The 12,427-nt window shown below is 34.2% G+C and overlaps 1 protein-coding gene across 1 annotated transcript; it reads left to right on the top strand.

Moving 5' to 3' along the window:
* The first annotated feature begins 139 nt into the window (after positions 1 to 139).
* LOC144560570 (nuclear transcription factor Y subunit C-6-like) lies at positions 140 to 2,698 on the top strand. Its single transcript, XM_078309800.1, has 2 exons — positions 140 to 654; positions 2,133 to 2,698. Exons 1-2 carry the CDS (start codon positions 391 to 393, stop codon positions 2,436 to 2,438), a joined length of 570 nt encoding a protein of 189 aa, XP_078165926.1. The 5' UTR covers positions 140 to 390; the 3' UTR covers positions 2,439 to 2,698.
* The last annotated feature ends 9,729 nt before the right edge of the window (positions 2,699 to 12,427 follow it).

Genomic DNA, 12,427 nt, shown 5'->3' with positions numbered 1-12,427 from the left:
ATACAGACCGTACGATCAGAATTCGGTCAATCTAGTCAGAAGTAGGATCCACGTGGACGGTCAGCGTTCAAACTCAAATTTTGGGTTACTTTAGGATTTGATTCTCTTTCGTTTGGGTTTCTTGTTCCCAACATCAAGTAAAAAAAAAAAAAAAAGTTGGCATCGTCATCAAATTGAAGCCCCGAAAAGAGAGAAAACCCCCAAATTAAATTCCGACACCTCACTAACCTTCTCTTTCCTTTTTCTCCCCTTCGCCTCTCTTTAAAACATCCCCCTTCCTCCCCACCTCTCTCTGTCACTAAGCTCAAATCAAAGTATCAAACCCACCACTTCTCCTCTTCTCACTCTCCTTCTCTCTGAAACCCTAACCCTAGCATCCGCTCTCATTCGATGGAGCAGAAGAACCCCAACTCAGCTTCCACCCCTACCGGACCTCCCCCGGTGCTTGCCTACCCTGCCGCCGCCACGGCCGCGCCGTTCGCTCCGTATGCGCACCTCTATCCGCCCCAGCCTCACCTCCCGCAACCTCACCAGCCAGCTCAGCCCAATCAACAGCTCCAGCTCTTCTGGGCTGATCAGTACCGCGAGATCGAGCAAGTCGCTGATTTTAAGAATCACAATCTTCCCTTGGCTCGCATCAAGAAGATTATGAAGGTTTCTTTTCTTACTCAATTTTTGTAGTTTTTTCTTTTCTTTTTTTATTTTTACGAATTAAGGCCTTACATTATACTGTATTTACAAGTAGAACCAGGGTTGTCTAAAATAAAATATTACTTATGTGCTGTTTTTTCATGGTTGCTCCTCTGGAAATTTCCTTCACATGTTTGTATAGCCTACATGAACCAACAATGAATTTTATCATGCTTGACTTTAGTTCAATTTGAGTTATATAAAAGGAAAATAAGTGAAAGCAGAAATTACCAAAAAAAAAAAAAGATAGTCAGTTACTCAGTTATGATCAAGTGCTGATTTGCAACATAATTATTGCTGTGTTGTTTGTGTCTGCAATGTGTTTTTGCAAAAGACAAACATACATTTCATACAATTGTAACTGCCAGCCTTTATTTTGTGTGGGATTATTTTTTGAGTTCCGCAACTCCTTTTTGCGGATCTTTACTTAATGTCAATTTCAAGTTATTAAATGCTGTATATTTTGCAGACAATTTAGAATAGAGGATTTTTTTTTAAGAAAAAAGGGACAGTTGTTAGTGTCAACCAATCAGGAGAAAAACTGTCTACTATAATTGGTACTTCATTTATTACACAATTATAACAGTTTACTATCTTTTTTGTTGGGAACTTCATTGATCGTGCATCTCTTTGTTTTTATCATGCTAACTGTAAGTTACTAAATGATGTGTAATATGTAAATTCTTTAGAATAGATTATATTTTGCAACCAAAAAAATTGACAATTGTTAGGATCAGGACGAAATTGCAACCATAAAGGATGCCTTTTCTATCACTCAATTTTATAGTTGAGGGTTTTTTGTTGGGAACTTCATTTATTGTGCATCTTTTTGTTTTTATCATGCTAACTGTAAGTTACTACATGATGCGTAATTTGTAAATTCTTTAGAATAGATTATATTTTGCAACCAAAAAAATTGACAGTTGTTAGTATCAGGACGAAATTGCAACCATAAAGGATACCTTTCTATCACTCAATTTTATAGTTGAGGGTTTTTTGTTTGGTGCCAACTGCAAGTTACTAAATGCCGTGTCATTTTGAAACACTTTAGTTTCCCTGGTGCATTTGCAAAAGAAAAAAAAAAAAAAAAGTTGACAGGTATTTCGTCTTGTTACTAGAGGCTGCCACACCTGCTAAACATATTAGGATAGAAGATATATTTGAAAGATAAGAAACAGTAGCACTTCTTCGGATCAGGAGCCATTTTGTTAACCATAATGCATACCCTTTCTATATCAGAATTCTCAAGTCAATCAATGTTTTCTCCAGTGCTTATTACAAGGAGAGTAAATCCTGTCTTGTTTACATGTATGTTATAAATACTTTGTATATTTTCAAATAGTAGTAGTACAAACTTCAAAGGTCAACTTCCTATTATACTCTCCCACATTATGGTTTGTACACAAACCTTAATTGTTTTCATTGTTTAACATGTTAAATAGGCTGATGAGGACGTTCGCATGATCGCAGCTGAAGCACCAGTAGTTTTTGCTCGTGCATGCGAGATGTTCATCCTGGAGTTGACTCACCGTGGCTGGGCCCATGCTGAAGAGAACAAGCGCCGCACGCTCCAGAAGAGTGACATTGCCGCAGCAATATCTCGTACTGATGTTTTTGACTTCCTGGTCGACATTGTGCCGAGAGAAGAGGGGAAGGAGGAGGGGCTGACACCCAGGGCCCACATGGCTGCTGCCGCCTCAGTCCCCACCCCTGATCAACTCGGTGCGTACTACTATGTGCCGCAGTGAGAGGTTGGTTGGCCTGCTATTTGCTTTGCTAAGTGGTGCTCTATTAAATATCTCTGTATTTTGTTTGTTTAGGGTCGGGTTTAGGTTGTGTGCGTTATAATATAAATTGTGGTCTCATGTCTTAGTTGCTAACATGCGCATGGTATCTGTAATCGGTCGATTGAGGCCTATTTGCCATGGTTGTGTTGTGATTTGTGGGGATTGTGGAACTATTGAATAATTAAGCTTATGATTTATTAGATTATTGTCCTTGATGCAAAGTTTTGTTCTGTGCTTGTTCTGTGGCCCTAATTTTTTTCTTCAAGTTCAAAAAACATTTGAATTAGAGATCTGAGCCATCTTGTGAGGAATTATGATTTGGATACAAAAATTAGGAACCCATGTATCCAAAGTCCAAACCGGATCCTGCATTTCCAGAACTCCTGGTAATAGTGGACTCATCATTTTGTTGGTGTCCCGGGTTGGCTTTGGAAAAAAAAAATGTGGGGAGTAGCCGAACTGAGTTCAGGCATTTGACTACCTTTCGTCACTTTGGATGCTATGAGGTACCCTTCCATGTTAACCTAGTTTAATTCATGCATAGGTACAAGCAGAGTTTACCATTGGGTTGGTGTTGGAGTTGCTAAGATGTGGATGAATTTTATGGGGAGGCCCAACAAAATTTCTTTTTGTTTTGATTTACCCAGACTCCTGGATATTGAAATGCTCACACCATTGGGTGCTGGAATCTTGAATCGACCACTCAAGGGGTGCTACTTATTCTGAGCATCCTTCTTTCTTCACTGGATGCTCAGAATAGGTGGGCTCACTTATTTTTATAGATGCTATTATCCAACTTAGCTTTCCTCGTATGGTGACTCTGATCTCTTATTCATCTCTTTTTGGGGCTTAACTTAAAAAAAAAAAAAAAAAAATTGGCTGTGGCTGATGGTTTGTTTGCCCATCTGTGCATGCAGTTTCCTAATATAGTTGCAGCATGCACATGGTGTTTTACTTGCTGCAATGTCTTAGCCTAATCAGTGGAACTTTATTTCTTATATTCAGCTTAAGTTAATGCTCTGTATTGATTACTTGTGTTTTGTCAAATACTTCACTTCTGTAGATTAATTAGGCTGAAATCTTTTACATTAACAAATCTTTATGTCAAGGAATTTAGACGAGACATTAAGGCCATAGGTAATAAGTGCTAATGTTATACCTATTCTATTTTTTATTTTATTTTTGTTTCTACTCTCTTCTTTGCAGTTTGCTGTCTAAGCAAGCCAGATTTTTTTTCAAAAAAAAAAAAAGCATGAAAAACCAAAACACTGTATGAAATCAGGTCAAATCAGTAAAATAGTGTATAGATACTAGATAGTTCAGTCACTGCTGCAATCTGTAGGAAACCTGAATTTATGGCCATCTTGTCTGGTTTTTGTTGTTATGGCTATTTTGATTTTTTTTTTCACTATAGATGTTGTAATGTTTTAACTCAGCTTAATTTGGGCTTACTGCACCTTACAAGTAACCATATCCTGAACTGTACCTCTTCTTGCGAAATCGTGTAATGTATTGCATGTAAATCAATGTTAAAAAAAAAAAAAAGCATGCATCAATCCGGTAAATTTCTGGTTTAATTGTTTACTAAACTGATGGGTCAACCTATTCGACTGTTGATTCTTTTAAATACTTTTTTTTTTTATGAGATAAAGATATTGTATGGAAAAAATTTCATAGCATTTGTGACAATTTGCCCGTATGTATTGAATCAAAACATCAATTCACTTGTGAATTTCCATGAGCTAAGCAAAGTAACAGCAAGTTTGCTTTTCTTTTACCAGTTTCGTGGTTAAGGTACATTTATGCATTAATATTTGATTACTTGCATATGCTAATGATGAATTAATTATGAAAAATAGGTGACAATAAATGTTGAGGAACAACATATTGAATTATAATGATACAACTGAGTTAAATTACAATATACATAAGACCAATACAGCACAACAATATTGGATTTACGATAAGTAAAGGTTATAATTAACTTAATCATTAGTTTTGATGTGAAACGACCTATACAATTTGGTTTGACCATAATCAATCTTATCGGAACCGTACCGGACATTGATCCAGTAAAGTTTCAGATCAACAGTTACTGGTCGGATTAGGGTTGTACAAAATTGCTCGAACTCGCAACTCGCTCATAACTCGCTCATTAATGGCTCATTTTAACTCGATCATTTACAACTCGAGTTAGTTTCAACTCAAGTTGGCTGACTCGTTTAATAAATGAACTGAGTTTGAGCTTAGCCCAACTCGCTCATTTATAACTCGAGTTACATAACTCACTCATTTATAACTCAACTTATGTATTAAGTTGTATGAAAAATTGTTGGATTCTAAGTTGTTGTTTGCTTTGAGTTGACATATTATCTCTGTGTTAGATAGTTTGCATTTAGATAAACTATTACTAGGTCATTTCAATTGTTTGTGTATAGATAAACACATATTAGTGTATAACAATACCTAGAGGTGCTATTGGGTCGGATCGGGTCCGGATACTATTATATTTGGACCCGTACCCTAAAAGTGTTCGGGTCCGAATTTCGATCCATATACTTATTTGTTTCAAATCGGGTCAGGTCCGGATCCGGATACCTATCTACCTGAAGATATTTCGAGTCCAGTCTTTCGGTTCCGGATAGATAGATACCTATAACTTGTTTGTAAATTATCAGGTCCGGTTCGGATACGGAGTGGTTCCGGATCCGGAGCGAGCATATGTCACAACTCCAAAGCATTTGAAAAATCATTTACATTTAAATATAATAATTTCTTAAACATCACATATCATAAATCATTATAATATGAATTAAAAACTACTGCAAAATAAAAATTATACTATTGATCTTGTTCATAAATAATAAAATATATCATGCTACATAACACAATAAAAATAATAACTCTATAGTTGAAGAAGAGATATAATTTTTAGAAAGTAAAATATTGGAGATGACGATTTCCTTTTCTATAGTTCAAAAAATCTATGAATGGAATACTAATAATTTGTAGAAATGACATATCAATGAGAGCAATAAATTTTCATTATTATGCAAAGGATATTAAGGCAAATATTGAAGGATGTATTCATAGCAATAAATTTTACTTAAAAAATTAATGCGGCTGTTATGGAAGGAATAAATTTGACGTTCATATGTATGTATAAACACAGCGAATATGTGACTACATTATATTTTCTCACATTCAAGTTGTGAAAAAGTATTGGGCTCACCATGGCTTATGCAAAAATTAATATGCAAAGTTGTATTTTTATATATTAATAGTTATTAATATATGTTTTATCGGGTATTTATACGGATATCGGGTCGGGTTCGGTTATGGGTCGGATAATTAAATGAAACTCATATCCTATCCATTACAGTATCAGTTCTTGTTCGGATCCAGATCGGATATTAAATTATTAATTTTATAACCGTACCCATAATTTAACCGGTTATATTTTTTAAACCATACCCTATCCAAATTAATCGGATCCGGGTAATCAGGTAAAAGTAGCACCTCTATACCTAAGAACTTGACTGGTTAAACAAGTTGCGAGTCAACTCGAGTTGATAACGAGCTGAGTTCGAGTTAGCTCTACAGCTCGTTATTATCATCTCAACTCGAGTTGACTCGCTCGTTTATTAAATGAGCTGAGTTCGAGTTGGGAGTAACTCGCTCAAACTCGGCTCATTTACAGCCCTAGATCGGATCGATGGATAAACCAGTTCAACCGCTCATTTTTCATATCTTATATATTCACCAGATATATGAATATTGTGTACATTAATACGCATATGTTTCATAATATATGTCAAGCTAAATTTATCGATTGATATACTATCAAGCTAAATATATTGATTAATATACTATCGAACTAATCTTATGTATAAATTTAGAAAAACTTTCATCAAGAGGAAAAACATAATAACAAAACGTACGAGAATCAACATTTGATTTAGTGGCAAGAGCAACACTCTATGTGTGAGAGGTCACGGGTTCAAACTCCGGATAGAGATTCTTTATAGACAACTAAACATAAATTGATAGGCTTGACCTCCATCTTTCGATTTAAAAAAATATATATAACAAAACATACAAATAATCAAGCATGTTTAATATTAAAAGTTAGCTTTAGACAAATAATATACTATTAAACTCCACTGCATTGCAAAAGAAATCATGATACGAGTTATCAAACTGGATAAGTGTTTTAATTGAGTAGGACTTATTTAAGCATTGCAGCAAATACTTTAATAGCGGTGAACTTCACAATAGGAGCAAATCAAATACCTTAAATTCAAGTGCTACATACAAATTCAAATTCACTGATTAGATGAGAATGAAATTAGTTACAACTTGTACTGATGAAACTTGAAATTAAGCAACTTTTCTTCATGTAATTTGAAGCTTGAACCTTCAGGTGTTGGGTTGGTGGCCATTTGTAAGCAAATGAGATAAGAGGAGTCAAGGAAAAGGCAAGAGATATGATGTTTCTCTAATTCTCTCAGCTAATTAGGTGATTTGGTTGATTTTTATGGTTGAAGGATAGATCGGGGGAGGGGAGAAAAGAAGGAAACTTTGAGAACCGATTTATTTTGCTATACGGTTCACTGGTTTTCTATTAAAAACCGACAATAACTTGGTTTTGACCGCCCGGCCCGGTCCTCTTTCTATAACACTGCCTTAATCAGTGAATTTGAGTATTTTAGCAAACATCTTGATAGCGTAAACTATACAAACTTATCAAACTTTCAGATTCCAAATACTACTTTAATCCATGAAGAATGATAAACTATTTGCATCCATAATGTCTTGCAAATCACATAATATCATATAGCCATATGCTCAAAGTGCAGAATTACTTAAAGCAACGTACAGCTTGATTTTGGAGCTTTGGACCAATCAAGTTGAAGTTGAGGATTCTCATTTCTCTTTTCATATTTTGGTTTGAACTCTTTTAAGTTTGGAGCCATTAATTTGTGCAAAGGAGATTAATGATGAAAATAAAATAGCAAGAGATTTGATCGATTCCATAATCAGTTACGACTAATCATAGAAGTAGGTTATTTCCATTTATTTAGGCAAACAAAGGGAAACAGAGCAACGATAGATCGGTGGAGAAGGAGAAGGAGATATACCACTGAATCAAATATGTAATGAACTGGGTTTTGGGTTTTTTTTTTCTGAACCGTTTTAGTGTTTTAAATGAACCGAACTGTACGTAATAATTTCCGGGTATGTTTTTTCTGCTTCAACCGCCCGGTCTGGTCTTAGTTGTATAACACTGGTGTATATATTTTTCATCAATGTACACCATCGATGCATAACAGTATTGGTCATTAGTGAATAGTGATGCCCTGCTAAGTCTTTTCTTTTTTCTGCAGTCTAAGTTGAGACCAAGTAATTAAACAACAAAATAGAAAATCAAGCAATCCAAGTGAAATAAATGGGATTATGCGTCTGTAACAGAGATGGAAATTCCAGTAAATCCAACATAAAAATCAGCTTGGTCTCCCTTTGCATTCTACTTGTGCCTATTTTGGTGTACTGTGCACTTAGATTTTTCCACCATGTGCATAATTGGTATGGTGTGCAACTGTGCATAAAAGAAACATTGAATTATTTCCTTGCTTAGTCTTGTCTTCAAATTTCTCAGCACGACATTATATGGCTTTAGTCCGGCAATCATTGCTATTGAATTGCTTCCTGTTGAAGTTAGTCGACCTTTTAAAGTTTTCAACATAGAGGTGGTGCTTGATTGAGGTCTAATTAAGAAAGTTTAAGTTGGTTGTTCAAAGAGTTGTGCGGCCATTTTTATTAAAACCCTAAAAAAAAAAGTTTTTTACAGATCTGCCCCCGCATTCGGGTTTTCTTTAAAATTGCCCCGACCGCCTGGCCCACCCCTCCTAGCAGACCGCCTGGGCTAGGGGCGGTCCACTAGGGACCAGACTGTCTGGGGTCCAGGCGGTTCTTTTTTTTTTAGAGAGATATTAATATTTTGATTTAAATATTTTTTTGAAGAAAAAGTTTTCTTTTTTAGAGTGTATGCCAAAAAATAAGGCATTTGATATATTTATGAAGTGATGTCGTAACTCTTTATAACTTTGATTTAATTTGTTAGTTTGATATCACAAGTCTAAAAATAACACTAAAGACTTGGTCTTGATTCTTGTCAACATATATTATTTGCTTATTGTCAACATATACCATTTTTTTAGAGAATAATTTGATTATTTGATTATTGTCAACATATACCATTTGGTCGGAGATAGACAAACGAACACAATAAATAGTAAATGCATTTTAAAATAATTATATTAATAATTCTTGAATAATCTCTTAAGCTTTTGACTAAACAAAATACCGATCGTTGTATGTCTACCATTGAATGAAAACTTAAACTGAATTTTTGAGGCATTAAACGACGTTTTTTGAAATTCTAATGCTTCAGATGCGGGTGATATTCGGATCCGTCTCGTCCCCCCCTTCCGAAAAGTGGTCATACTCGTAAATTTTACTTTCCTAGCCAAAGTTATGGCTGTTTAAAGTTTTTTCAAAAGCCGAACGTTGGAAATTCATAACTAATTGTAGAAAAATCCAAATAAATTGAAATTTGTGTCAATTCTGTGTATTTTTGAATGCTCTACATGTTGCACTTTTGCAGTTTGATCCCTATATCAGTCAAAACTTGCTGATTTACCAGAAGATGTCAAATTTGATGTTTTTAGTGCATTGCACTATACTAGTGGTCTTTGCTTAGTGCTTGGCTGCTGAGTTTGGACTTGATACCATACCAGATATTAGTCTAGGGTGCATTGTGCATGAACAGAGATTTAATTTGAGATTTTAATATATTTTAGTAACTCTAAACTATTGTTTTAGTACCAGAAATAAAGAGAATAAGATCAACAAGCTGTCAGAGGACAAGTCCTTAATTAGTGTTATCTTTAAACTTGTGACATCCAACTAACAAACCAAATCAAAGTTATAAAGAGTTACGACATCACTTCATAAATATATCAAATGTCTTATTTTTTGGCATACACTCTAAATAAATAAAAAATTTCTTCACAAAATTATTTAAATCAAAATATTAAGATATTTCTTAAAAAAAAAAGAGATCTATAAAAAAACCAAATGCGGTGGGCCGCCCGTGGGCTAGGAGGGGTGGGCCGCCCATGGGCCAGGCGGTCGGGGTAATTTAAAAAAAAAAAACCAAATGCGGGGGCAGATCTATAAAAAACTTTTTTTAGGGTTTTAATAAAAATGGCCGAAGAGTTGTGCATGTTTAATTGAGGTCTAAAATTATTTTGTGAAGAAATACACTGCCTCAGGTTTAGATGCATCAAACTTATCACACTTTTGGAAAAGTATTTTAAACCTTAGATATGTATTTGATTTAGGAATTAATAGAATTGTCCAAAATGGCCAATCAACAGCATTTTGGCTTGACAGATGGCATGGGAATGCAGTACATTTTGGCTTGACAGATGGCATGGAGAATGCAGTACATTTTGGCTTGACAGATGGCATGGAGAATGCAGTTTATACTGTTTACACCCTAACTTATTCAAAATAGCTTCTGATCCAAACATTATTGTAGCAAATGCTTTTATACCCTCCTCTACTAATCCTTAGATCTTACATCTCTCTTTGCACTTTACTAGACAGTTAACTAGTATTCTTTTGGTAGAATGGACTAACTTGAAAAATTTCATCTCCTTTAACCCTAATTACTCATCTCCCGATCTTATCCAATGGAGATGGACCAATTTTGGTCTCTTCACAGTACACTCCTTATACATCTGATTAGAATATGGAGATTTTCACAATACTCAATACATCACCATCTGGAATGCAAATATACCCCTAAAAATCAAAGTTTTCCTTTGGTTATTAAAACAAGACAAGATACTTACCAAATCCAATTTATTACAAAAAGGTTGGCAAGGTAATCCAAATTGCCTCTTCTGTGGAGCCCTTGAAACAGCTGATCACTTATTTGCCCAATGTCCTTTTACTACTGCAATATGGTCTTGAATAGCAAGACATAATAATTTCACATATAATTGCAATTGATAGATTGTTGTATCCCCTTAAAAGATGTACTTTTAGTTGAATATTCCGTGCAGCCACCCTTTGGAACATCTGGTTAAACAACCAGAAATAAACTATGCTTTAATGACTGAGTAATGCCCTCATTAGCTAATATAGGTTCTTCTATCATATCTCTTGCTTCTTATTGGTGCAAAATTAGGAATGATGACTCTTACTTTAAACTAACATTAATATTGTCTATGGATGTCTCTGATCTGACCTAGGTAGGCACTTTGATAACTCTAATCAGAGGACAGGTTCAAGTAATTTCCAAACTTCAGAGGAAGAACTTGGATCCGCAAGAATATATGGACCTGTCACACTATCTGAGAAGTGAGAAACAGGGTTGAATCCAATGACTCTGAATCTGACAGCTACCACCCATCTTCTGATGACTATATGTATGTCTTGCTCCACTGATTCTGGCAATGGAAGCTTCTTCTTTTAATACTTGCTCTCCTTTTACTACCTTCATATATCTCTATCCCTTAATAGTTGTCCTAGTTGGTCTCCGTCTGTTTAGACTTTAATTTGTTATGTGTTGCATGATGAAAGGCAGCAGTACGTTATTTACAGATAAATTGACAATCAAATTAAAATTAAAATTAAAATAACAATACGTTAATTTATATTTCCCAAAGTAGCAGTATATATATTAACAATCAATTGAAATTAGGGGCAATTTCAAGTATATCCCTCAAAAATTTCAATATTACATATTTATCCCTCCAAAATCAATAATTACATATTTATCCTTGAAAATCATACAAACTCACATATTTGTCCAGTCTAACTCTATAACATATCAAATATCTTCAAAAATAATTAAATAATATATTTTTAAACCTAAAAAATTATATTAAGTATTAATTAAAAAATATGTTGACTATTATACTCTTCATTTTTGTCTTTTTAATCCGTCTAAGTTCTCTTCTCTCTAAGGCGCCAAACCTCCCGCCTCTCTCTCCAAATGAAAATGAAAAATTAAAGCAGCGAGGGGCGATAGAAATCTGTGAGAGGGGAGGTGACTAGGGAAGGCGGGGATAAATCTGTGATTTGACGCGTTTGGATAGAGTGGCGGGGGAGGTTTGACACTTACAGAGAAGAGAACTCAAGCGGACTAAAAAGGCCGAAGGGTATAATGGTCAACATATTATTACTTAATATTGTAAAATAAATTTTAAAGTTTAAAAAATATTATTTAATTATTTTTGGAGATATTTGATATGTTATAGAGTTAGATTGGGCAAATATATGAGTTTGTACAATTTTCAAGGATAAATATGTAATTACTTATTTTGGAGAGATAAATACGTAATATTGAAACTTTCGAGGGATATATATGAAATTCCCCCTTGAAATTAAATTGTCCTTAACAGCAAGGAATATAACATAGAGATATTACTTGCAGTCATCGCTGATAACAGAATAATTTTAAAATAAAATAAAAATTATTATCATAACAAAAAGATAATTTTATATTTCCAAATTAATTTATAATATAATATAGTTTGCTTGCTCAAGAAAGAGTAAGTGAAAAAATATATCAATAAAAAATCAGAAATGCACGAGTTAAGCAGATCTAGCTATTTATTGTTTGGTGACTTAACTGAAGCCTAAAACGGTAAAACCTCTTACTTCACAATTTAGATCTCAACAATCATAATTCCTTGTGATATCTCTTAATGGCTCCTTTCCCGTAAGTATCAATGTATTAAAATTTAGTTATTTATATTGAAAATTTAATTAAATTTTATTTTTTTTCAGAAGTGTTAGTATAGTTTGGTCCTCTCAATAATAATCAAATGTTTACTTGTAGTCTAAATAATCTCACTCACTGTGCATTTTAA

This window comes from Carex rostrata, chromosome 10, assembly GCF_964058835.1.
Source record: "Carex rostrata chromosome 10, lpCarRost1.2, whole genome shotgun sequence".
Taxonomy (NCBI): Eukaryota; Viridiplantae; Streptophyta; class Magnoliopsida; order Poales; family Cyperaceae; genus Carex; species Carex rostrata.
The sequence above is the reverse complement of the archived record's forward strand: the minus strand, read 5'-3'. Positions and strand labels throughout refer to the sequence as shown.

Coding starts and splice junctions, on each gene's coding strand:
- LOC144560570 (XM_078309800.1), top strand. CDS start 391: ATGGAGCAGAAGAACCCCAACTCAGCTTCCACCCCTACCGGACCTCCC. Junction 655..2,132: donor GCATCAAGAAGATTATGAAG/GTTTCTTTTCTT, acceptor CATGTTAAATAG/GCTGATGAGGACGTTCGCAT.